This window comes from Scyliorhinus canicula, chromosome 8 (assembly GCF_902713615.1).
Source record: "Scyliorhinus canicula chromosome 8, sScyCan1.1, whole genome shotgun sequence".
Taxonomy (NCBI): Eukaryota; Metazoa; Chordata; class Chondrichthyes; order Carcharhiniformes; family Scyliorhinidae; genus Scyliorhinus; species Scyliorhinus canicula.
The window spans coordinates 23915285-23942699 of NC_052153.1; the positions used below are offsets into that span (position 1 = coordinate 23915285).

The 27415-nt window shown below is 48.9% G+C and overlaps 1 protein-coding gene across 48 annotated transcripts in view; it reads right to left on the reverse strand.

The window, feature by feature from the left end:
• The window catches only part of LOC119970160 (receptor-type tyrosine-protein phosphatase delta), a 2903826-nt gene that overhangs the window by 96127 nt on the left and 2780284 nt on the right, over positions 1-27415 (reverse strand). For 26 of the 48 annotated variants that reach the window (XM_038804286.1, XM_038804284.1, XM_038804281.1 and 23 more), the window contains 5 exons: positions 9986-10146; positions 8804-8815; positions 7282-7394; positions 2165-2206; positions 1532-1629 (listed from right to left, as the gene is read on the reverse strand). In XM_038804286.1, the coding sequence (XP_038660214.1) occupies positions 1532-1629; positions 2165-2206; positions 7282-7394; positions 8804-8815; positions 9986-10146 (426 nt within the window). The remainder of the gene's footprint in view (positions 1-1531; positions 1630-2164; positions 2207-7281; positions 7395-8803; positions 8816-9985; positions 10147-27415) is intronic. The other 22 variants (XM_038804290.1, XM_038804288.1, XM_038804294.1 and 19 more) reach the window with 3 other exon arrangements.

The window sequence follows — 27415 nt, forward strand, 5'->3', positions numbered from 1 at the left end:
CCCCCGCCCCCCCACCCCCCCGGCTGACACTCCCCTGTTCCACTTTTTCAGAGCTGGGCTTCCCAGAGCCAGAAAAAATCCCAACTCCGAATGATTAATAATCTTTATTGTCGCAAGTAGGCTTACATTAACACTGCAATTAAGTTACTGTAAAAATCCTCTAGTCACCACATTCCGGCACCTGTTCTGGCAGATAGAATCATAGAATTTACAGTGCAGAAGGAGGCCATTCGGCCCATCAAGTCTGCATCCTACTTAAGCCCACACCTCCACCCTATCTCCGTGACCCCAGTGAATCTTTTTTTTGGACACTAAGGGTAATTCAGCATGGCCAATCCACCTAACCTGCACATCTTTGGACTGTGGAGGAAACCGGAGTACCCGGAGGAAACTCCCGCAGACACGGGGGGAACATGCAGATTTCATACAGACAATGACCCAAGCCGGGAATTGAACCTGGGACCATGGCGTTGTGAAGCCATAGTTCTAACCACAATGCTACGCTCCCGACTTGGGGGGGGGGGGGGGGGGAATACATGGCCGCTCAATTGATCAGCAACATCTGTGAAGAGAGGAAGTGAGACCTCACGTTTCAAATTGATGATCTTTTAGTGTCTCTATCAGTACAAACCTCTCCGCTTTACCCGTGGCACTTTACATATGCTCTGGTTCTTCACCTTTTACTGTCCAACTTCCCTCACCATTGTCACATTTTGTCATCATTTGTAATTTAATCATTTCCTCTCTTCAACCTAATCACACATGATTATTTTTTGTTCTCTCCATGTTCCTTTTGTTGGCTCTTTTCTCCTGATGAGTTGTTCATTTGTATCATCTTTTGGTAATGACAGCATTACCGTCATCTCCCCACAACCGCTGCCCGGTTTGCTAAATGTGTCCAAGCATTTTCTGGTCCTATTTTATACTCCCATGTCTGCAGTATTTTGCTTCATGGACGTGAGACTGAGGTCTGGGCTTCAAGATAAAACAGGAGCTGAAAATGCTGGAAATTTTAAATAAAAACAGAAAATGTCGCCAATACACGATTGGGCTGCCGGGATCTGTTAACCAGTTCACTTTACAGATGCTGACCGTGCACCTCTAGCATCTTGTAGCTTTGAGCTGCGGGGTTGCAAATTTTGAATCATTCAGTATCACATCGCACATGTACCTTATCTTCTATAATTCAAGATAGAACCTATTTCAAATTAATGATTTTCTAATCTCCGTTCTTAAACACAGTTTCTTTCTCAGATCCTTTGCCTCAATGGTCTTAGGGCGACTGAAAAACCTCATTTGTGGAGAGATGGGGGCCAAGGTTCCATTTTAAATGCAAAATAATTCCATTCCTGTGAAAAGGAATCGCGGATCATAAAGGGTAAAGAACAAGCAATAAAGGATCAATAATCAAGCAATTGTTCCTTCAACATAAGGCAAGGCGTCATTTTCTTTCTTTAGGCTAGCTGTATTTTGTCACATTTTCAAGCAAACATGAGAAATGCCATACACGGCAACAACAGTAAATGTTTACCTCATACTCTTGCGAGAACTTCAAGTTGTCATTGGCTTTCAACCGCTCAATGTGATCCGCAAGCTCAGAGATAGGGATTGGTGGATGGTTGGTCATGCCTGACAAATTGGACAAGAATAAAAATGCGTGTTACATCGGCAGTGCCTAATAACAGAGCAGCACAACACAAGTCTGGAAAGCAATTGTTAGAGGAGCTTGACGTGTAAACTAGTAACCATGTTTGATGTGGAGAGAAAGAGAGAGAGAAAAAAAAAGCAGGCGGATAGTTTGATTACTCAAAGCAGGGCATGCTCAGAAGACAGGAGCTCTCAAGGCAGTTAACAGTCACCGAGCATGCTCTGAAAAGCTCGCATTCCTCAAGTGAAAAGGGGTAATAAAGTTTGGGCCGCGTGTGTTGCTGAGGTTAGCTGGGGCTGAGAAGATGGAAGGTTAGCCCTTGCGCTGACTGCTGCTTTGAGTAATGACAGCGTTGCCACTTCAAACTTTTCTCCCTGTGATGTACAAAATGCTATCTGTGTTGAGTTAGAATGAAAACTGCGGAATGTGAACTACACAACAAGCAGCCAGAAGCCTGAAAGGAGAGAACAGTGTCCAGAAGGAAGGAGAAATGAACTAATGTCAGGGGCAACTAACTTGTCGAATGGAGGTTACCATGGTAACTGGAGACACCTGAACCTGTAAAGAAAACGGGGCGTGTATAAATAAAAGTTTCTGCTCTTCCACCAAAGAAAAATGAGATGGAAAATTTCACGTAAAAGGCTGGGAAAATAAAACAAATTGGTGGAGATGCTATCCAAAAATGCCTTTTTAAAAAAAAATCTGATTCAGTCAATTTATTGAAAATATTTTCAAAAAGGGAAAATAATATAAATTTCATCTCCATATAAGTTTGATATTCAAACTGACTCACACAGCAGACATTTACATCACTTTACATTTAACGGGGGTGGGGGGGGTGCTGAATGCAAATAGCATACACCATGGTAATAGAGCATGTACAGAACACACAAAGACTACAAAATGATTCGAACTTCAAAAAATATTTCCACTGATCACAGGTTGCAGACAAGAGGGGAAGAGGGCAAATGTTAACATTTGATTTATTTTAGCTCAGTGCAATGTGAATAAGCTACTCCTGTCTCTGCGTGATAGTCCCAGGGTCGGATTCTCCTGCTCGAAGCAAATCCGTTGATTGTTCCGACAATCTGCTGCAAGTGTAGGCGGGTTCCTTCAAGAGAAGCAACATTGAGCAGCTCGTCTCTAAGCCTGATAGCTTTTTCCTTTGATTATAAACATTCATTAAAAGCTCTCCACTGCCCTTCATTAATTTTTAGGGAAATTTAACATGGCTCTGCACATACCGAGAAAAGGTGAGAATGCATTTCACTGGTTTTATGTCAACAACTGGCAGCTGGCGAGGAATAATAATGGAGTGACTGCTGGAGCTTCAAGGACTAAACACAGGCGTGATGATGTGTATGCGCATGGCCAGCTAACAAAGGGACTGCAGGACTCATCCAAAAATCACAACAATATTGTTCTTTGATTGAGTGCTCAAATATTCAAACAGAAACGTAAGGTATTTAGACCCTTTGGAGCTGTATGTGCGACTGTGTTGTTCCCATATAAATACTGAGTATTGTGGCTAGGGAGGCGTGGAGGGCGGGGGGGAGGGGGGTAACAGAGCCAATCAGAATGGCAAAGGAGGCTGAGTTATTGGCCAAGGGTGTAAAACGGAAAGGCAGTTGGAAATGATAAATATGGGTTAGTAATAGCTTCACAGGTCACATTCACAACTCCATAAATTATCAATATCAGTCATGGAAGGCATTTAAATGAATGATGCTCTCTCATCTACTGGACTATTCTACTGTAGCCTCTGAGTGTGGATTTGATTCTGCTCCTTTCTTTTCTCAAGCACGTCTCCCCCCCCCCCCCCCAGCCCAAGTTGATTTCACCACGTGTTCATTGTCGTAGGCTCAATGCAATGTGTCACTTCTGAGTTTTGACGTTAAATCCCAGAAAGTCACCCTGCCATAGCTTTTGACCAATTGTTTTGGGAACAAGGAGGCAGCCATTCAGAAAAATACCATTTTCAAAAGGAAATCAATATTTATATTTTGGGGCTTCTATCAAAAATAAATCCTCAGACCCTGTTAAGTTGGGAGTTTGAGGTCTGATGAGGGTGATTTCAAACGGGCTGGTTAGTGGTTAGTTGGTTGAGCCTGACACCAGCCATGCATTGCAGAAGCAATCAGGGGTCAGAGTGCAAAATGCCAGGCCTGCAAAGGAGAATAATTATTCCGTTACTTTTTACTGAAAGACATTTGCAGTTTCAATTTACAAGATGTTACAAGTTGATTTTCTTTTTGGGAGAAGGGAGGAATTTTCTACCTACACCAAAATGACAAATACAAATAAAGCCAGCAGAACACTTTCCACCTCAAGCAGCAGTGTCAGTGTTAAGCAGTGCCTGGTCAGGTATAGCAGAGTCAGATACAGAGTACAGCTCTTTCTGCATAGCTTAGTGTTGGCCTCAAAATTACTATAGAAGAACATTAGAATAAGAATGCTTCTTGCATTTGTATGACATCCCTTTCCTACTATTTTAATGTGAGTGCTAACCCGTGTATAATAAATGAAAACAGCAGAGCAAGGGACTTTATGCAACCACGTTAAGCATCCGTATGCTAATCTTTTGAATATCCTAATTTCAAGGTTGATAGCTGGAATTTTCCAGTCGGTATTATTTTGATGTCCGAAGCACCCATGGGTTGTACTGGCCAATAGGATAGGATTGATTGGAAAATGTAGGCAAATGTGTCTCTATACCAATCTCAGAAAAGCAACACGGTAGCATTGTGGGGGCAGCACGGTAGCATTGTGGATAGCACAATTGCTTCACAGCTCCAGGGTCCCAGGTTTGATTCTGGCTTGGGGCACTGTCTGTGTGGAGTCTGCACATTCTTCCTGTGCTTGCGTGGGTTTCCTCAGGGTGCTCCGGTTTCTTCCCACAAGTCCCAAAAGACGTGCTGTTAGGTAATTTGGACATTCTGAATTCTCCCTCTGTGTACCCGAACAGGCGCTGGAGTGTGGCAACTAGGGGCTTTTCACAGTAACCTCATTGCAGTGTTAATGTAAGCCTACTTGTGAAAATAAAGATGATTAAAAATTGTATACCAGAGTAAACCTTTTCCCCTCACATTTAACCACTTTTATGAGCAATTAGCGCTGTTTTAAGTCTTGGTTTATTCTGGTGAATTTGGAAATATCCCAGTAATTCATCTCTGACCATCACTTTGAATGCTTAATCAGCAGCAGTAGACTTTCTAGGGCTGGACAGATTTGATGCAGGGATAATCTAATCTTTGGCTGGAGGGGGAGGTGTGAGTTGAGAACAAGGGGTCTCAGGATATGGGTTAGATCGCTTAGGACTGAGATAAGGAGACATTTCTTCACCCAGAAGGTGGTGAACCTGTGGAATTCTCTACCACAGAGGCCAAGTCACTAAATATAGAATCATAGAATCTCAACAGTGCAGAAGGAGGCCATTTGGCCCATCGAGTTTGCACCGACCCTTGGAAAGAGTACCCTGTCTAGGCTCACTCCACCTCCTGATCCCCATAACCCCACCTAATCTTTTGGACACTAAGGGGCAATTTAACATGGCCAATCCATCTAACCTGCAACTCTTTGGATATATCGAAGAAGGAAATGGATTTCTAGCGTCAGGGGTATGAGGAGAGAACGGGAGTATAGCATTGAGATAGAGGGTCAACCATGATCATATTGAATGGTGGAGCAGGTTTAAGGGACCAAATGGCCACTCCTGCTCCTATTTTCTATGTTTCATGTTATCAGTTACCATCCTGACTTGCAAATATATCATTATTACTTCACAGTCACTGGGTAAAAATTCTAAAACTCCCTTTCTAACAGCACTGTGTGTGTACCTATACAACATGGCCTTCAGCGCTTCTAGAAGGCAGTTCACGACCATCACCTCAAAGGCAATTAGAGATGGGAAATAAATATTGGTGAAGCCAGTGACATGCACGCCATGGCAGGATAAAATAAAATGTACCTGGATTTTGGTCAAACAGCAACATTCACATTTATGATGGTGCCAAATCCCTCTATAGGATCAATTTCTACTGCACACAATCACCTTCTCTTTTCCTTTCAATTTTCTTTCTTTAGAGGATCATTCTTTTCAGGGGTTACTGTTACCTAAATCTGTTTATGTATAAAATACTTGAGGTAGGCCATTTAAGTAGCATTAGAACCTGTAGGATTTTCAGAACAGGTACTTTGTTTTGCTTCTGTTTATTTAGCATTTGATTAAATTGTTATTTGTTGGGCATCATGGCGGCTCAGTGGTTAGCACTGCTGCCTCACAGGTCTGATCCCAACTCTGGATCACTGTCCGTGTGGAGTTTGCACATTCTCCTCATTTGCGTGTGTTTCGCCCCCACAACCCAAAGATGTGCAGGGTGGGTGGATTGGCCACGCTAAATTGGCCTTTAATTGAAAAAAATGAATTGGGTACTCTAAATTTAAAAAAAGAAATTGTTATTTGTTCACTAATTTTTGTATGTAGACAATTGCTGGATTGCTATCATCAGTTAACTTTTAATTTAATTCAATCAAACCTCAATTCAATTGACCTCAAATACACAGTGGGGGATTTAACTTCTTCACATCAGAAACGTGCCGATACATCAAAGACTAACCAGTAAACGGCAGCCTCTGCAACAGCATTCCTGCCTCAGCTGACAAGTGACCGGATTCCTCTGAGGTGAGATATCAAATGGGGTAAACACTTATTCTGTTGGGCATTGCAGCTAGTGGACCAGCTACAAGTTTGTGAAATGCACTAGCGCTCTTGTTTGGTCTGGTTTATCAGCCTCTTGCAGGACTCAAATCTAGACCAGGGAGTAGTAAAAAGAGGCTGATAATCAATTCATTACATAGGCACTATTATCTTATTTTTCCTCTGAATGCCTTTACGTAACTAAATGTAGTGTGGCGAGGTAGCAACTTTTATAATTTAACAAATTTCACTATAAAGGAAAGCAAAGTCAATTGAACTGCTACCCAAGTAATAATGTGCACAGATATAATTGCTGATCAAAATTTAAACTGCGGGATTCTCAGTCTGCGGGATCCTCCTCTTCGCCAGCAGTGCACCCACGCCTGCGGAGTTTTCGGGCGGCGTGGGCTGGCCAAATAGAGGAAGCCCATTGCCGGCTGCGGGAATGGAGAATCCCGCTGTCGGCGGAGGTGTGCCGTGTCGGAAAACGGGGCTGGAGGGATGGAGAATCCCGCCCAAAATGCCCCAGTCAGTTTACAGAGTCTGCTGGTTGGCTTTTGGATCCCTCGATCTGAGTATAATTCTTCAGCCGGAGTATATCAGCAATAGGGGTCGAAGTTCCAGCATGGATTCAATGTGGCATATGGTCATTACACAGAAATATGTCAGCATTAAGTCGCACAGTAGAAGCAAAGCACTGCGAGGAACCTTCGCTTTTCTCTTTGCGTTTTTCGCTCTTATCTTAACTTTAATCAGAATCTTAACTTTTATCAGAATCTTTTCCCTACAAATGTAATTTTGCTTTTATGTTTTTGAGTATGTGATGAAAGAAGTTGATAGAGTTGTGTGGAGCCACATTTCACACAAACCGCCCCCCGCCCACAAGATGGCCGACATAAACCTGGGAGGCTTGGACTTAAACTCCCCCACATCTCACCTGGAGTCTGGAAATTAAGACGTCTTAGTTCCACTGGGTCTGTGGGATGATGGGAAGGTAATTCCTTGCTGTTAGGAATACTGCTTTTTCTTGAGTCAGATTCTGTCCTCTTCCTACAAGGAGAATACAGCTATTAGCGATCAGCGAGACAGACTGAATCCCATGTAGTTAAATTAACCAAAGGAGCAGGTTTATTGGGCTGGAATCTCCAGTGGCCCAGCCGCGTGTTTCTCGCCAGCGCGCCGGTCGCTAGTGGCGGTGTGATTCTATCTTCCCACCACTTGTCAATGGGATTTCCCATTGTAACCACCCCACGCTGCCGGGAAACCCATGGGAAGGGGTGCGCTGCCAGCGGGAAAAGTGAATCCCGATGACGGAGAATTCCGGCCATTAAGAACCAAGTAACTGCAAAATCGAATGCAAATCAACACCTGCTAAATGCTTGCTTAACTCTTAGCTGCTGCAGCAACATTAGTGAACTTATTTGTCGCTTCTTTGGCTCGTTCCATGAGGACTGTCTATTTTCATGCATTAAAAGCTTTTTTTCTATTTCCTCCCTCCACATCAAATGGAGCTTGCGGGCATTTACATTACATGCATAGGTTCCATTAGAATTCAATTACATCCCTCAGTCTCAGTCTACTGTCAACTTCTTTCCATCCCCACTGACGTGATCACTGGAGCAGTGCCTATAAATGTATTACAAAATCAGAAAATGGGCTTTGCCTATTTTTCTTTCCTATTAAAAATGTGGTTAAAAAGGAGCCATCCCTGCAAATGTGTAATCATAATTTCCCAGATAACTGCGTTAGGTTATAAAGGCTGCAATGGAAAGAAGTAAAAAAAAATTGCATTCTGTACAAAATGATAAAAGAGGAAAACTGATAAGTGTTCTGGATGGCAAGTTGCATTATGACGTGGCAGCTCTGAAACCGTTCGGCCATGTGCCTATTGATCGCCATCGGCAGTTATTAATAACGTGCCTGTTTCTGTGATTGATGGAAATAATTTTACTAAATTCCAGGGTACAATCGAGGGAGCAATGATGATGCTTCTGACAGCACGATCACCATGTGCCGCCGTCAGCATTTCATAACAGCTTCTTGTTTCAGCCCTGCAGCCTAAACGTTTGAGCAGACCGACTTCAGATTAAGCCGGGATTCTCTGATCCGAGTTCGCCCCCCCACCGCTGCCAGCGAGGACGGAAAATTTGGCGCACAGCCGAAAATCCATTCTCTCCAGCGGGACCCGAGTGTTCCGCCGGCGTGAACAGGCGGAGAATTCCGGCAAAGTCTTTTGCTGGGAAGCAGTAAGAGGTGGCATTTGCTTTTGTGCTGGTTTTGCGGGACTTGCAGACCATCGATAAGATGGTGAATAGTGATAATTACATGCAGTGATTTCAGGGTTAAACCGAATGGTTCATGATGCTAAAGCTGGATATTACTTCCCCTATTCCCCGGGTGACTGATCCACCACGCCCTTCCCCTAACCCGCCCTTGAGCAGTTACACCCTTGCTTTTACCTGTCAGGTTTGCTGTCCCATTGTAATGCACCAGGAGATAAAAAAAAATAGAAGGTCAGTATATTAGCTTCCTATTCAAAGAGCAATAGCCATGGCAACGTACTTGCTTCACTGCAGATGTCTTACTGGCAGGGAACATGTTACTTAACATGCAAATTAGGAACTGACAGTTCATCAGTGCAGTTAATGCTTTCTAATAGCAGTATAATGAAGGACTAAAGGTCAGGCCAAGAAAACAGTAACACGCGTGCTTCAACAGAAATACATTTCAATTCTGATGTCACATTCACTTATCGCCAGAGTACACTGAAATGCCACACTTAATTATTGTTCCAGTGAAGGTGATGGTAGCACAATTTGGTATTGCTAAACGTTTACCAATCATCAGTCTCAGAAGAAAGTTAACATGTCAAATGAGACCCGGCCTATGTTTACTTGAATGCTTGCCGCACATAGGGAAACAATATAGCTAATGTTAAATTTAGCAGCAACCGCGAATCTATAAATGCACAATTGCCTGATTTGCAACGGACACATGGAAAAGAAAACACTGATTGCAGAAGCTGGAGGTGGAAACATCAAAGAGCTTTTACTGCGGGCTCCACGCACAGCACGGCTCCATTAGGGATGAGGAGGGCATTTCATTTGACAGTATGTGGCGGGATAATGTGGATTATTCCCTGAGTAATAGGTCAGCTCAGAGGCAGGAACAGCAGTTTGACAGCCAAACAGTACACTGGCTGCTTTTGACATCCGGCTGACTGAAGCCACACGAGTCTGCTCAAGCGACTCCTCATTTGATACTTCACACTAATTTATATGTAGTAGGGTTAAATGCTTCAATCAGGTGGATTGAACCTGCACTGTCCCCCGTGATTAGAGTCAGCAGTATTGGCAAATGCAAGATTCATTTTAGATTCTTTGCCTGTGCTGTGGCGATAATCTTCACTGCTTGTTTTCACTGGATTTTTGCTTTTGCAAACTAAAATTTGAAACGGTAGAACACCCATTTAGGTCATTTTCCTTTATTTAGTTATTTTGATGACCGTAAGCATCTATTGGTTATTAAATGTGTCAGCGGGCTGGCAGTCTCTGCAGCTCTTTACAAAGCTGTCCTTCCCTGATACCACTTCATTGAACATCCTTATTTCTGCACTGAATCTACAGTGTTAATTTCCTTACCTCTTATACAGGAGGATAGCGATGACAATGCAGATGATGAACACAACAGCTAAGACAGGCCCAACTACCCATATCAATCCTTCTTCTTCATCAGTGATGGGCTGAGGATCCAGGTCCGCTGACAGTACAGGGTCGGAGTAAGGACTTGTTGCATACATCATCTGGAACACGATTCAGAATACCAGGAGAAATTAGCAGGAATGAATCGGACATTTGATAAAATAAATGAGGAATACATTGAATTGATACTTTATATACATGGATTATATATATACATACAAAAGGAATTAAGAACTTGCACCACAAATTTATTCTGGGAAATCAGCCTGAAGTTGCTGTAATGTGGCCATGTAAGAGCAATCATGTTGGGTTCCCACCCTTTTATTCACCTGCCATACTATGGGCACTCGTTAATGAATGGTCAGGCATATTGACATGCTGTGCAAATGAGATAAATATTTTAGATGACATATGCCCTGCCATTTGTACCCTTAGCAAAGCTGAAAGCAATGAACAACCAGCAGTGTATCTCTGACATCCAGTGTTACAAAGAGCATTGAGGGGGTGCAATTAAAATGCAACGAGCTTGGTTTCTCTGCTGCAATCAGTCACAGAGTGATCGCTTGCGGAATGGAAGTTGGCCTATTTGAAAGCAGGGCACTTGTTTATTTTCAATTCATTAGGTGGCAGAGCCAAGCTACTGTCACTCCAGCACAGCACTGCAGTTATACATCCAAACACTTCACTGAGGCAGACACCCAGCCGGAAAATGCATAGGCACACATTCACAGAATGTGAATAGCCCCTGAGTCTGACGAATGCACCCAGGTAAGTGATGCAAATCATGGGCAGGCTAATTGTGCAGTGAATCTTTCTCACTGTTTTGAGACATTTAACTTGCAATAGGAATTTGCAGCTATCTGGAACACTGTCCCTTTAAGGCAATTTTCCTCTACCTTGCCACACCAGAATTTCTGTCTGAGATAGAACGCCAAGTTTCTTTTTAACCATTGTGGAGAGCAGACCTAAGGAATTTGCAAAATATAACTAACTAGAAAATTACAAACTGTACTAACGCAGTAAGGCACCAAGTCTTGTCAGGCCAGAGAGACAAGGAAGGACACCAGCAGGGGCGAGGGGGGAGAAGTTCTACTCACAGTAAATCATTCCTCCTCATTCGTCCCACCTCCATATGATAAACGCAAGTGCATCAAAGTGGCAACACTGTAGTGAAGTTCTACAGGCTAGTGTGGAGCACAGCAGCAGCAAAGTAGTCATCACCTCCAGCTGTCAAGTCAAGGAATAATATGTGGAGAAAGCCAGTAGCCTGCTTCAGATCACAGACTTAAAGAAGCCATTGCGAGGAACCCTCCGAATGCTCAAGTGAATTCTGTCTTTTCATGCTGTGCTATGGAAACCGCAAGGAGATGCAGCTTGTAAATTACCGTTGAGCAATAGGTTTTCTTAAAGTGTAGCTACCACGTGAAACAAAGCATTGACCAAAAGAAAAATATACAACCTTTGCACTCCAAATGACTGTTCTGCTGGGTCAGAAGACATTTGGTGAATTGGTTCCTCAAAAGGCCTGTTGGGAGTGTGACAGTAACCCCTCCACCCCAACTGCATGCTGAGAGAGAGCATGGCTGGGAGAATTTGTGCACAGTGTTGCATTCTTTGAGTGCAGCTCCAATTCGGAACATAGGACTGGTACATTTACTTGATAGCATCAGATACTTTCAATCACATTATGAGTAGTGGAAACATATCCCCAAACTGCTGATCGATCATTAATGTGTGCAACTTGTAGATTCTTAGTGCTGACGAAGGAGGTAACAATGAAAGGAAAGGAATGGGTGCACACAGGAGCCAATGGATTCAAAATGTTCTGACATTAGCTTGCTCAGTATAAAATTTAAATCTCACGGAGGAATCTCTTGAGAAATGAGTGGGTAAATACAACATGTGCTCTTCGGAAACGGGACACAATTCTTCGAGGACACCCGACAACAAGAGGGGGCCCAGAAAAGGACCTGAGAAAGGAATACCAGCGATCGACAGTCCAAGGACCAATCCGACCTTCCGGAAACACCTGCCTATTGTGCAGTCAAAAATGCGGTTCTAGGATCGGGCTTATCAGCTATGCAAGAACCCATAAACGTATCACCAGTAACACGGAGTTTCTTAGGTGTGAGTGATCGCCAAAGAAGAATACAATCGGGTGTTTATCCGCTGCTGTATTGTTAGAAGTGGACAGTTGTATTATAAACCAACTCAGTGGTTCCGATAAAAGCAAATTACTGCGGATTCTGGAATCTGAAACGCAAGAGAAAATGCTGGAAAATCTCAGCAGGTCTGGCAGCATCTGTAGGGAGAGAAAAGAGCTAACGTAACGAGTCCGATGGCTCTTTGTCAAAGCGTGCTTCCGATTAGCCCTTTAGGTATGCAGAGTATATGCTTTCCTGGAATCCAGCATTGCTGATAATAGCGATTGCTCAGGTAACCTCCAAGTGCACTGAAATTTACAGTGGGTGCTGTGATCTGGGGCAGAGTCTTCCTGTCTGCGATCCTTACAGATTGGCGGTGATATGAACTCAGCGGTCCAAGCAATAAATTTTCCTGGATTATTGTGGGAATCACTAGAATGAAAAACCATGTCGAGGCATGTAACACATCCACCCTTTTCAGAAAATGAACAAAGCAGGAACCTTCTTTGCTGGGATTGATTGATTATTCCAGGTTGATCTCCTGACCTCCTGAGGTAAATAACAGAATGTGGTATAGTTGGGGTTATATCAACTTTTACAAAAAAAGTGTTCATGGGATGCAGTCATTGCTGGTCAACCAACATTTCCCATCTCAAAATGCTCCTGAGGAGGAGTTGCTGAACTGCCTTCTTGAACTGCTGCAGTTCTCATGGTGTAGGTACACCCAAAGTGGTGTTATGGGAGGATTTTGACCGATTAACATTGAAAGAACAGCAATATATTTCAATGTCAGAATGGTGTGTGACTTGAAGGGGAACTTGCAGGTGGTGGTGTTCCCATGACACCCTTGACCTAGGTCGTAATAGGGGGCTGGTTCAGCTCACCCGGCTAGACAGCTGCTTCGTGAAACAGAGCAAGGCCAGGAATGTGGGTTCAATTCCCGCACCGACTGAGGTTATTCATGAAGGCCCGTTTTCTCAACCTTACACCTCACCCGAGGTGGGGTGGTCCTCAGTCAGCTCTCCCCCTCGAAGAGGAAAGCAGCTTATGGTCATCTGGGACTATGGCGACTTTACCTTACCTCGGTAGTAAGAGGTCATGGTACCAGATGTCAGCAGCAGAGTTGGCTGAGGAGTGTGCAGTTATGATGCTGCTTGGTCCATCTGCTTTTATTCTTACTGTTTCTTGTCGTGGTTTGATACAATTGAATGGTTTATTTGGCCATTTTAAAGGGTAGCTCAGAGTCAACCATACTGCCGATCGTGCCATCGTGCACAGGCCAGAATTGACAAGGGTTGCAGGTTTCCTCCCTGAAGGGCCCAAGTGAACCAGGTGAGTTTTGTCTTTACAATTCAATAGTTTCTTGGTTACCGTGAATGATGCTAGCTTTTTATTCCAGATTTATTCAATTAACTGAAAAGGAATTTGAACTCATGTCTCCAGACCATTATTCCAAGTCTCTGGATTACCAGAAACAGTAACACAACCACAAATGCTACTGTTCTCAAGCTGCAGCACTGATTTAAAGTAAACCCAGATAGTTGCGATAACACTACTCTCCAACGGTGCCAACATCTAAGCTTGAAAAAATGATGGAAATCCCTGGGTGCCCACTGTAAATCACAAGTCTTTTAGTCAGCACCATTAGTGAAAGCCCAGCAGACAGGCAGTAATATTCGGCTGGTGACAGGTGCTAGCAAAGTCTAGGTGCGACCAGAGGGTACAGATATATTCTTTTGGTGCATTAAGCAATGCAAACATTCCCTGATCCTCCTTCATTCTCCCTTTGACCCGAAGGTGGAAGGGGGCATTACTCACCTGGATCCCAAGGTCTGACCGCAACTCGATGAGTCAAGTTCGGACCTTACTGTGGGTCCTGTTTCCTTGCAATGCTCAAGTTTATTACACCTGGCTGGTATGCTGATAAAAGGATAGATATCTGGTGGAATTGCTACATAATGATGGAAGGAAGACAAATACTCTGGTAATTTGTGAATGGGAATGATCTGTGGTTGTTAGCACAGATTTATAAGCCACTTGATGGAAATGGTCAACAGGTATGGACTTAGGTCAACTGAGGTTGGGTCTATTGCAAGAAAGCCTGGGCTAGGCCTTGATTTAAGATAGCATCCATGGAACAGAACACCACCTTATTTTAATTTCAAAACTGAAACTGAAATATTAGGGCTGGATTCTCTGGCCTCCCAGCCACGTGTTTCTCAGCGGTGGGAGGTGGTGAGCTGCTCGCTGGTGGCAGGATTCACTGCTCCCGCTGCTGTCACTGTGAATCCCCATTGAAGCCGCCCCACACCACCGGGAAACAGGTGAGCGGAGGAGTGCTGAGGGCGGGACCAGAGAATCTCACCGCCAGCGAATGGACGGAGAATTCTGGCCGATATTAATTGAATGAAATTTCCCTCTGCACCTCCCAGCGTTTTAATGCAAGATTCAAGCAGAGTGAACAGACAAAGAACAAGAAATAGTCACCGAGTAAATTTGTATCAGTCACTCACAATGCCATATGCAATGATTACATGTATTTGAGCATTGTGGGCAGGGCCAACTTCTCCACCTCGCGACGCCGCAAGCGCAAACTGGCATGGACGGAGAATTGGGCGTCTGACTAATCTCGAGGTCTGTGCCTGGTGCTGATCTGAGCGCCATGCTCCAGTCCCTCGCTGGTGGCAATAATGAGGATTTTATCCGCCTGGAAGCAGGAAAAACCGGCATTTGCAATCACTCAGATGTAATTATCGCGTTTGACCCAGTATGTTCCGGGCCTCCACGTTGCTCCGCCCCTATCAGGTGGAAGTCACACCGGCGCCATTTACTACAGGTATTTACAAACGGGGATTGGGTGGCATGGCTGCTGAGGGGGAGAGAGAAGGTAAGCAAAGTTTGAAAAACTATTAAAAATTGTTTCACTTGCTGGGGGGGGGGTGGCTGCCAAAGCCGGGGAAAAGCGGGGAGTGACTTGGTGACAGGTCTGTCGGTTCGGCATGCCCCTCTCGGGATCGAGGTAGCCTAGCTCAGGCCGCCATTGCAGCAAAATTTGTTTCAAATGTACCCATTTGGTACAAGATACAGCTCCCTGGCTGCTCACTCTAACTGACTGCTCACAGTGCCCTGTAAATATTCACTTAGCTTCTGGTCATTTGGGAGCCCACAAGGCCATCCCTCTGGAAACCCTCAGACCCCAATGACCCATCAATGGGATGGGCTTGGTCAAGCCCAATCGGTGGCCCACCAAGTGCTGCCACTCCTCAGTGCAGTCATTAGAAGCGCAGCCTCACCGCATGGTAATAGCGGTGCTCACCTCAAACAAAGGACACATGCACCGTGGCCTTTGCAGTCTCCCTGGCACACTGCCCCTCTCAGGGCAGAGGGCTCACCTGCGACACTATCAGCTAGCCCACTCCGCAGGACCACCAGCTGTATTGTCATGTGAGAGTACCTTTAAGAAATAGTGTTTATCAGTGATGTCAGAGTGTGGGTGGAGCTGTCTGTCTGTCAGCTTTTGACTTTCGTTTTAGGCTGTTTGCTGCAGGGTGTGTTTTAGTTTCGCTTTCAGAGCTAGATAGCTGCAGTCACAGTCAGAAGGTGTATTAGTCTCTCTCTCTGTAATCTAAAATCGATCCTTTGGTGATTTAAAACGAATAACTGCTCTAAATAGTGAATTTAAACCTGATCTTTGTGTTTCAAAGTTTTTTTGAAGTCTTATGGATGTTAAAAGGAAAGCTCAAAGGATTACTTAGTGTTGTATTCTTTGGGGGTTGTATTTGAATTGATGGTTTCTAAGATGTTCACTGTATGCTTTAAAAAGGTTAACTTGAGTTAATAGTTAATTGTTTTGCTTAAAAAAATACTTTTCCATTTCTGCATTACCACACCTGTAGAGTGGGTCGTGTGCTCCCCATACCACAATCTATTAAAAGTTGTGGGTCAGGTGTACTCCATGATACACTTTGGGGTTCTCTGAACCCTGGCCCATAACAGTCTCCAAGCCCTGCCTTCCTATCGCACGCCTGCTCCCATCCATCCTGCCCCCCTCCCCCCCCCCCTCACCCCCCCGCCCCCCGTCAGGTTGTCACAACCCATGTGTACAATGCAAGACCCACATCACACTGTAGTTAAGCTCCCAGCAGACACATACTTCCCTCGCTCACCCCCGTCTGAGGACCTGTCCACACATAAGCTTCTAAGCATGGAGCCCATTAGTAGCACACCGCCACCCAACCCGGTGCCACCCTACTGGCGGGATACGACCCACCAAATGAGGACATCCACAGTAGACCCCACTGGAGATACAGGACAGGAGACACAGGGCCTATCGCTGACAAGGGTTGCGGCAACCACCGTCTCCCTGGTGCTACTTACTGATGAGGACAGGGGTACAGTGTGGAAGGCAACATATCAGAGGGAACGGCTGAGGAGTGGGGGTGGGATTGGGGGTACATGTGGAGGGTGAAGCTGTAGTATAACCCAGGATCAGCATGTAGCCTATTTGATCTAGATGGATTAGGGATTACTCATGTTGCTGACATGGCTTCTCTGTTTCCCCCTGCAGTGAATAAATTTCGGAGTGCAGCCAGTAATGCTCACTATCTCCCTGACCACAGCTGCCTTTGCGGGTGGGAGTCTGCAGGCACACAGTCGGCTTGGGGAGGAACCTGCACAAGACGAGCCTGCCTCAGGAGAGCAAGGGTCAGCCGTTAAGGCTGGAGAACCGGCCATCCAAAAGGCCGAGGAGGAGGTGCGAAGGCCCCACCGCATCAGGACATGTGAATAGAGCCTGTGCCTGTCCTTCGAGGATCTACCGGATTGTGTATCCCGCCAAAGACTCTAGCTAACCAGGAAGACCATGTGTCAGATGTGCCAGATGATAGCGCACCTGACAGTGCAGTTGCTTGGAGGACACCCGCTCCCAGTGTCCGTCAAGGTGACGGTCGGCCTGAACATTTATGCCACTGGATTTTTCCAGGGACTGAGGGGGGACCTGTGTGGGATCTCTCAGACATCCGCACACAGGTTCATCTGCGCTGTGATGGATGGCCTATGTGTCCGGGCAGCGGACAATATATACTTCAATCTGGACCAAGCCCACCAGGGTGCCTGGGCAGCAGAATGTGCTGGCATCGCTGGCATGCCCCAGGTCCAAGGACGATCGATGGAACACATGTCCCAACAAATGTCCTCCTAGGAGACAACCCCTCACCCGGGGAAGCACCTCGAAGGTGCCGGGAACCGACGAGTGTGCCAGAATGTACTGGTACATCGGGGGTGGGATGCCCTTCATCAATCGGAAGGGCTTCCACTCCCTGAATATGCAGTTGGCGTGTGACCACCAGCTGCACATCACGCATGGTTGCGACCGATACCCGGGCAGTGTGCACGCCACAAACATCTTGGCGCACTCGTCGGTTCCCGGCACCTTTGAGGCACTCTCACAGGTGAGGGGTTGGCTCTTGGGCGACAAGGGTTATCCGCTGTGGTCTCAGATAATTTCACCTGACCGCAGGCCCTGACCGAGATGGAGAACCGCTATCATGAACGCCATGCAGCAAGCAGGACCATCAATGAGTGGTGCGTCAAGATTCGATTCTGATGCCTGGATTGCATAAGTGGTGTCTCCATATAGCCCCAGGAGGGTTTCGCACATCATACTGGCCTGCTGCATCCTGGACAACATTGCACAGCGGAGGAGGGACATGCTGGAGGAGAAGGAAAAATGCCAGACCTCATCTGGCAAGGAGGATGGCCAGGAAGAACTGGGTATGGAACCCGGCCTGGCATGGCAAGCTGACCAATGTGTCTCCAGGGCCGCCGCACACACGAAAACCACATCACCTCCAGCCTTGCCACCTAGGAGGCCTGGCCACCGGCAGCTCTGCCACCCTGTCCCACCTCACCATACTCTCCCTCCCTCCCAACCCCTTCCAAGTAGTGCCCCCTTACCATAGCTGCTCACACCCACCCCTGCCTCTCCTCCCTACACTGCATCGCACCACCCCAGCTACCCCTCCCCCTTCTGAGGGTCGTACCGGCATCACTACAAGGTGCGGGCCCTGGATTGGCAGTATCAGCTGGTCTTGTCTATGGGATGGAAGATGATGACGACTTGCTGTGAGATGAGCTCTTGTGCTCCTCATCATTTGACAAAGTCTGACTTCTGCTTTCATGGTCACATTCCACTGTCTGCCCAGGTGATCCTTGCATGCATGATGGCCATTCCATCTCACCAGCCCATACATCCTCTGGGGTGGGGTGGGGTGGTGGGTCACTCACTGTCCAACAAGGCGGCCTCACACTTCTGGCCCCATTCCCCGCCACCTCTGAGGGTGACCACAGGTGGAACAACCAATTGTCCTAAGGACATACTCTGCTCCGTGCCATCCTCCAACATCCACACCACCTACCTCCCACACTCACCCACCTAGCACACCTTCTACACCCAGCCCAGCCTATCCCTCACACCCTTCAAATAGCGGACTGAGGCAGGTTAGAAATTTGGTGAAAAGGTGTTTAAAGGTGACTATATTATTGTACCCTGACCCCTACCTCTAACCTATGTGCTGCACCCGTGCCAACTTCCTTATTTTACATGGCCTACCGCTCCTTCTGGGTGTGACCCGAGACAGCACATCCGCCATGGGGGTGGCCCACTGCATATCTTGCCCTCTGACCTGAGCTGCCTTTGGCGGCCGTCCTCTGGATTGCCTGGACCTGAATTGGCCCGACTGACTTTCGGATGTCACATGTGAGAGGTGAGATGCTCTTCTGCCCACTACCCATGAGATGCGCTCGTGTCAGGTGTGGAGGTGAGGCAGAAGTGAGCTCTGGAGGCTCCATCGTCACCTGGCGCTGGCAATACTGGAGGCCCACTCTCATCTGAACCAGGACCCCGATGCCCTCAACCGTGGAGGACAGAGACTAGGCCACATCACTCAACAAGTGAGTCATGTCACTCTGTGCCTCGGTCATGTCCCTCTTTGCCTGGTCTGGATGAGTCAGCACCCTGCCAATGCCCTCAGCCCTCAGTGACTAGACCAAGCTCTGGAGCACCGCAGCAATTTCTGTGTGGGTCCAGTACATGTCTGCCTGTGACTGGACCCCCCTGTCCTGAGCTTCAGCCATAGAGTGCACAGTGTGCCCCAAGCATTGACCAATGGCTGTGACTTTTTCACTCAAGGCTTTCACCACAAAGACCATCCATTCAGTGTTGGCCTGGGTACACGTATTATCAGCACCATCTGTTGCATCTGAGGGTGGTTGGAGGCCTCCAACTGCATCTGCAGGCATGGGAAGTTGTTGACACCCGCTTCTGTAGATCCTCGCTCTGTGCCTGCATCTCCACCAGTGATGAGATCAATCTTTGCAGAAGTGCGACACTGATCTGGACTACAGCTAGGATCGGACTGCTCTCTGACTACCCTCTCCCTCGGGAGTTCCTTCCTCAACCTGATGCGCTGCAGCATGTGTGACGTATACACCAGAAGGTGACACAGGGGCTTCTTAACTAAAATGCCCTACAGAGGCAATAGTCTCTGCCATGGCAGATGGTGCTGGTGAATGCAGTGCTAAGAATTCGGCATCGTCTCCTGACAGGCTCTCCGGGGTGAAGTACCCCAGATGGGCCTGCCTGGTCTGTTGGTGATCCTACAAGACAGAAGATAAGACGCATGGTGAGATTTGGTGAGGAGTTGTTTGGGGGAGTGGGGAGACTCACTTGCTATATGGACATCATTTGGCATTACGGGTTCACTTGGTTGTCATATGCCAACCTCTGCCTCCTACACCTGCCCAGATAATGCCATCACCCTCTGCTCAGCTGGGGGGTGAGGACCTGGATGTCGGGAAATCCCCTCCGGTATTCTACCACTACCTGCTGTTATGGGCCATCCTTTCCTAGGGGACACATAAAGGACATGGTGCAGGCGGGTTACACGGGGGAGGAGGGTTCTTTAACTGGTGTCATGTGTGTGCAAGGCACCTGGCCAGTGACGGCAATACAGGTGTTGGTGTTTGGCACAGGGTGGGACGTCAGGCAGATGCGGGCAAATGGGTTTTAATTGGTCTCTAGAGGAGTGGGGGTGATGTGAGGTGTGAGGGATGGGGGTGATGCCAGGGGAACAGAGGTGGTGACTCACCTGAACCTCCCGAAGAAGGTCATTTATCTTCTTGCAGCACTGCCTGGTGAGGCTCACAGTACTCACCAACTCTGCCACCTCCACCCAAGCCCGGTAGACGACCATGGGCGGTAGCCAACTGCCCATCCTGGGAAAGAGGGTGTCCTGTCTCCCTTCCACCACATCCACAATTCGGTCACTCTCCGCATCCGCAAATTGGGAGCAGCTCTTCGTGGAGCCATCTTCTTTGGTGGAATGAGAGTGTGTGGGAAGTGGAGTGCTTATAAGCAGCTCCTGCTAATCAACTTCTCCAACGCCAATTCCGGCCCCAGCAAATCCGATGCTGGCGGGAATGGGAATTGCTCTAGATTCATGTTGGCAGAGTTCTGGCACATTAGCATATCCTGAATTGCTCCACAAATAGCACTCCCCGCAACAGGAATGCAAACCACAAGCAATTCAGTCCTAGTGTTAACATTTAGGACTCGATTCTCTGTCGTGATTCCGAGATCACGTTTCCCAATGAGATGGAGAAAGTTTACATTGACCACATTAAAGAGAGGTAAGTGCATTGCAATCACACGCTTGAGTGACTGGAATGCATTTCGTGTTTGGAAGGCACTTTGATCTCTTTTATGTGGTCAATCATAGAATTTACAGTGCAGAAGGAGGCCATTCAGCCCATCGAGTCTGCACCGGCTCTTGGAACGAGCACCCCACTTAAGGTCACACCTCCACCCTATCCCCGTAACCCAGTAACCACACCTAATCTTGTTTGGACACTTAAGGGCAATTTAGCATGGCCATTCCACCTAACCTGTACATCTTTGGACTGTGGGAGGAAACCGGAGCACCCGGAGGAAACCCACACACACGGGGAGAACGTGCAGACTCCGCACAGACAGTGACCCAAATCAGGAATCAAACCTGGGACTCTGGAGCTGTGAAGCAACTGTGCTAACCACTGTGCTACCGTGTTGCCCCCAATATTTGTAAATATTGGGGTTTCACCACTTAGAGTCACTGATCCATGAAGGGAGATGTATGAATTAAGGCTTCGGTTGGTCTGTGGTGGCTGTCAGTCACAGTCCACTACTGGAAAGTTATGAATGGCTTGCAGCTAAGAAATCTGCAGGTTGAAACACTAGTCACAGTTACTCTCCTTCGAGGAATGGACACATGAGCGTCCGAGTAAGTGTTACAGCTGTAACTTATTTCAAAGCCCCTGTTTGGACTTCTCTTGAGCTTCCAGATAAAGGTCTCTTTTCTGGTGGGGTGGGGTGGGGGGGGAAGGGTGGAAAGTGGAGGGGGGTCTGTGGGGGGTCTTTAGTCAGGGGACCTCTGTGTTGGGAGTCACTTTGTGGGGTCCCTTTAGTTAGGGAGCTTCTGTGGCTGTGAGTGGTCCCTTTAGTTTGGGGGTCCGTGGAGTGGCTCTCTCTTTTGCAGGTATCCCTGGGGGTCTCCCTATTGGAGGTGCCCCAGGCTGGGGGGGGTCTCCCTATTGCAGGAGTCCAGGGGGAGGGTGGGAATCCTCCCTATTATAGGGGTCCTGGAGGCGGCCTCCTTCGTTCGGAGTCACAGGAAGGGTACTTGGGAGAAGGGGAGGAGCTCCAAGGCAATCTGCTGGTGGGGAGTTGATTTGCGGTGCGGGAGTGGGGGGGGGTTGTGAGGTGGTGGCCAGCCACGGAATTTCACTATCGGGCTGCCCGCTCAAGAGGGCGGCGCAACTGTGGGATTCCCTTGGGAATTCCTCGTATTCCTCGCCATGCATAAATTTGCAAGGCAAGGGATACCGAATTGCATCCTGATTTGCATCCCTAATTGGCTCCAACTCCATCTACAAGTTTGGTGATGACACAACCCCAGTGGATCGGATCTCGAACAACGATGAATCAAAGTGATGGAGGGAGATAGCGAACCTAATAGCATGGTGTAACAAAAACAATCTCTCCCTCAATGTCAACAAAACTAAGGAGCTGGTCATTGACACCCCTCTCTGCAACAACGGTGTCGAGATGGAGCTGGTACGCTGACAGCTTCAAATTCCTAGGTGTGCACATCACCAACACATCGCGACTGAGTAGCACTACATTCCATATGCTTCACCCGATGTCTATGCATTAATATTGTATATTTATGAATGTCCTATGTATGCTCCAGGAGACCCACTTGAAGGTGGCGGACCAGGTTCGTCTGAGGAAGGGGTGGGTGGGGCAGGTTTTTCACTCAGGATTGGACGTGAAGAACCGGGGGGTGGCGATTCTGGTGGGGAAGAGGGTGGCGTTCGAGGCGGCTGAGGTGGTGTCGGACAAGGAGGGCAGATATATTATGGTGAAGGGTAGGCTGCAAGGAGAGAAGGTGGTGCTGGTTAATGTATATGCCCCGAATTGGGATGATGCTGGCTTCATGAGGCGCTTGTTGGGCCGCATTCCGGACCTGGAGGCAGGGGGCCTGATCATGGGGGGGAGACTTTAACACAGTGCTGGATCCCCCACTGGACCGGTCCAGCTCAAGGACGGGTAGGAGACCGGCGGCGGCCAAAGTGCTGAGGGGGTTTATGGACCAGATGGGAGGGGAGGATCCCTGGAGGTTTGGGAGGCCGAGGGCGAGGGAGTATTCCTTTTTCTCTCATGTCCATAGGGTTTATTCCCGAATAGATTTTTTCGTCCTGAGCAGGGGATTGATCCCGAGGGTGCAGGATGCCGAGTATTCGTCCATAGCAATTTCAGACCATGCTCCGCGCTGGGTTGATCTGGAGATGGGGGAGGCGCGGGACCAGCGCCCGCTATGGCGCCTGGATGTGGGGCTGCTGGCTGATGAGGAGGTGTGTAGGAGGGTCCGGGGAAGTATTGAGGGGTATCTTGATACCAACGACACGGGGGAGGTCCGGGTGGGGGTGGTCTGGGAGGCTCTAAAAGCAGTGATCCGGGGGGAGCTGATCTCCATCCGGGCCCATAGGGAGAGGAGGGAGAGGGAGAGACTGGTGGGGGAGCTCCTGGATGTGGATAGGGGGTACGCGGAGGCACCGGAGGAGGGGTTGCTGGGGGAACGGCGTAGTTTGCAGGCCAGGTTCGACTTGTTGACCACCAGAAAGGCGGAGACACAGTGGAGGAGGGCGCAGTATATGAGTATGGGGAGAAGACGAGCAGGATGTTGGCGCATCAGCTCCGTAGGCGAGATGCGGCTAGGGAAATTGGTGGAGTGACGGATAAAATTGGGAATGTAGTGCAGAAGGGGGCAGAGGTAAATGGGGTCTTTAGGGACTTCTCCGAGGAACTGTACCGGCCGGAGCCTCCGATGGGGGGGGGGGGGGGGGGGGGGATGGAGAGCTTCATGAACAGGCTATGTTTCCCAAAGGTTCAAGAGGAGCTGGTAGAGGGGCTGGGGGCGCCGATAGAGTTGGAGGAGCTAGTCAGGGGGATTGGTCAAATGCAGTCAGGTAAGGCGCCGGGGCTGGATGGGTTCCCGGTGGAATTTTATAAAATGTATGCGGATCTGGTGGGTCCCCTGTTGGTGCGAGCCTTCAATGAGGCATGGGGGGGGGGGGGCTTTGCCCCCGACGATGTCGCGGGCGCTGATCTCTCTAATCCTGAAGCGGGATAAGGACCCCTTGCAGTGTGGATCATACAGGCCTATCTCGCTCCTCAATGTTGACGCTAAGTTGCCGGCGAAGATCCTGGCCACCAGGAGAGAGGACTGTGTGCCAGGGGTGATACACGAGGATCAGACAGGATTTGTCAAGGGATGGCAGCTCAACTCGAATGTGCGGAGATTGCTAAATGTTATTATGATGCCGGCGGTGGAGGGGGAGGCGGAGATAGTGGTGGCGCTGGATGCAGAGAAAGCGTTTGATAGAGTTGAGTGGGGGTACCTGTGCGAGGTGCTGGAGCGGTTCGGATTCGGGGAGGGGTTCATCAAATGGGTGAGGCTGCTCTACGCGGCTCCGATGGCGAGTGTAGTTACCAATGGAAGGAGATCGGAGTACTTTAGGCTCTACCGTGGGACCAGGCAGGGGTGCCCCCTGTCGTCCTTGCTCTTTGCATTGGCGATTGAACCTCTGGTTATGGCGTTGAGGGAGTCAGGGAGATGGAGGGGTCTGGTGCGGGGTGGGGAGGAACATCGGGTATCGCTGTATGCGGACGACCTGCTGTTGTATGTGGTGGACCCAGAAGGGGGAATGCCGGGGGTGATGGAGCTGTTAGCGGAGTTTGGGGGCTTCTCAGGCTATAAGTTAAATTTAGGCAAGAGTGAGGTATTTGTAATACACCCGGGTGATCAGGAGGAGGGAATTGGGAGGCTCCCGTTTAAGAGGGCAGTGAAGAGTTTCAGATACCTGGGGGTGCAGGTGGCCAGGAGTTGGGGGACTCTCCATAAGCTTAATTTTATCAGGCTGGTGGAGCAGATGGAGGAGGAATTTAAAAGGTGGGACATGGTGCCGTTATCGTTGGCGGGTAGAGTGCAGTCCGTCAAAATGACGGTTCTCCGAGGTTCTTGTTCCTCTTTCAGTGTTTGCCCATCTTTATCCCTAGGGCCTTTTTTAGAAGGGTGACTAGCAGCATCATGGGCTTTGTTTGGGCACATGGCACCCCGGGGGTGAAGAGGATCTTTTTGGAGCGGGGTAGAGATGGGGGGGGGGTGGGGGCTGGCGTTACCCAATCTCTCGGGGTATTATTAGGCAGCCAATGTGTTGATGGTGCGCAAGTGGGTGATGGAGGTGGAGGGGGCAGCATGGAAACGGATGGAGAGAGCGTCCTGTGGAGATACAAGCCTGGGGACCCTGGTAACGGCGCCGTGGCCGCTCCCTCCTACGAGGTATACCACGAGTCTGGTGGTGGCGGCTACCCTCAAGATTTGGGGGCAGTGGAGGCGACATAGGGGAGAAGTGGGGGGCTCGATGGAGGTTCCGTTAAGGGGGAATCATCGGTTCATCCCGGGGAACATTGATGGGGGATTCCAGGGTTGGCACAGAGCGGGCATCGGACAGCTGAGCAACCTGTTCATTGATGGGAGGTTTGCGAGCCTGGGGGAGTTGGAGAAATTTGGGCTCCCCCCGGGGAACATGTTCAGGTATCTGCAGGTAAAGGCGTTTGCTAGGCGGCAGGTGGAGGGATTCCCTTCGCTTCCCGCGAGGGGGGTGAGCAACAGGGTGCTTTCGGGGGTCTGGGTCGGAGAGGGGAAGATATCTGATATCTACAAGGTAATGCAGGAGGTGGAGGAGGCGTCAGTAGAGGAGCTGGAAGCTAAGTGGTAGGGGGAACTGGGGGAACAGATCGAAGACGGGACATGGGCTGATGCCCTGGAGAGGGTTAATTCTTCCTTCTCGTGTGCGCGGCTTAGCCTCATCCAATTCAAGGTGCTGCACCGGGCCCACATGTCCGGGTCTAGGATGAGTAGGTTCTTTGGGGGCGAAGACATGTGTGTCAGGTGTTCGGGGAGTCCAGCGAACCATGCCCGTATGTTCTGGGCATGCCCGGCACTGGAGGAGTTCTGGGAGGGGGTGGCGAGGACGGTGTCGAGGGTGGTAGGATCCAGGATCAAGCCAGGCTGGGGACTCGCGATTTTTGGGGTTGGGGTGGAGCCGGGAGTGCAGGAGGCGAAAGAGGCCGGTGTGCTGGCCTTTGCGTCCCTAGTAGCCCAGCGGAGGATCTTGCTGCAGTGGAAGGATGCGAGGCCCCCAAGCGTGGAGACTTGGATCAATGACATGGCGGGTTTTATTAAGCTAGAGAAGGTCAAATTCGCCCTGAGGATTCTTTAGGCGGTGGCAACCTTTCCTCGACTTTCTGGCTCAACGATAGGGTACTGGGACAGCAGCAGCAGCAACCCGGGGGGGAGGGGGGGAAAAAAGGGGGGGACAGGGACGATGACTCTGTTTGTTTATTTAATTTTAATTTATTTTTAAGTTCTCTTGTTGTTCACTGGGTTTGGCGGGGTGGGGGGGATGAGATACATGCGCTGTTACGGTCTTGGGGGTGTTACAGTTATTATGGGGTTATTTTGTTGCATTTCATTGTTTGTTGTCATATTTTCTGTAAACAATTCCAATAAAAATTATTTAAAAAAAAAATGAATGTCCTATGTCTTTTCATGTTATGGAACGATCTGCCTGGACTGTACGCAGAACAATACATTTCACTGTCAATCAGTGCATGTGACAACAAATCAAATCAAATCAAATTTGTGCTCCCAGGAGGAGCAGAAATTGGTTCAGTTCTCCTCCGGTGGGAGAACATACGGCGGAATTGTCCTCCTGCTGCCGGGGCCAAGATTCGTGGACTTTAATGGCAGCAAACTGCCGCTGCAACTGGACTGATTTAGTGATTGTTGAGGGGCTTGCACCAGCGCCATGTGGAACACAATCGATTCCAATGAGAAACGGTGTGGGATTTGCTGGGTCTGTAATTGACACTTGGGAGTCTGACAAGCTGCAGCCGCATAGACACGTGACAATCCCCACACACACCATCTAAGCCAACAAACTGGCACTGGTTGCGCTGGAGCACACCCATCCCGCTGACGGGCCAGCTGGGGCCAGAGGGAACCTAGGTGGGTGGTTGGGGGCCAGAAGCAGCGCCGGCCCTAGGGTTGCTGGCGCCCCGGGCAAGCTGAACTTCGGCGCCCTTCGGGGGGGGGGGGGGGGGGGGGGGGGCGGAGTGAGCCCAAGGGGGGGGGGCCGGAGTGAACACCGGCGAGCCTGGATCCATCCGCCATGTTTGTGCGGGGTGGCCTGAGGGAGGGCGGCCACCGCGCATGCGCTGGTTGGCACCGGCCCAACTGCGCATGCGCGGGACCCGAGTCTTTTACGCGGCGCCGGGTCTCTGACGCCGGTCACGCACTCCTTCATGGCGCCCCCTAGCACATGGCGCCCCAGGCAACTGCCCGAGTTGCCGGTACCTTGAGCCGGCCCTGGCCAGAAGGAACCTAGGTGGGTGGCTTGGGGGCCAGAAGGAACCTAGGTGGGTGGCTTGGGGGCCAGAAGGAACCTAGGTGGGTGGCTTGGGGGCCAGAAGGAACCTAGGTGGGTGGCTTGGGGGCCAGAAGGAACCTAGGTGGGTGGCTTGGGGGCCAGAAGGAACCTAGGTGGGTGGCTTGGGGGCCAGAAG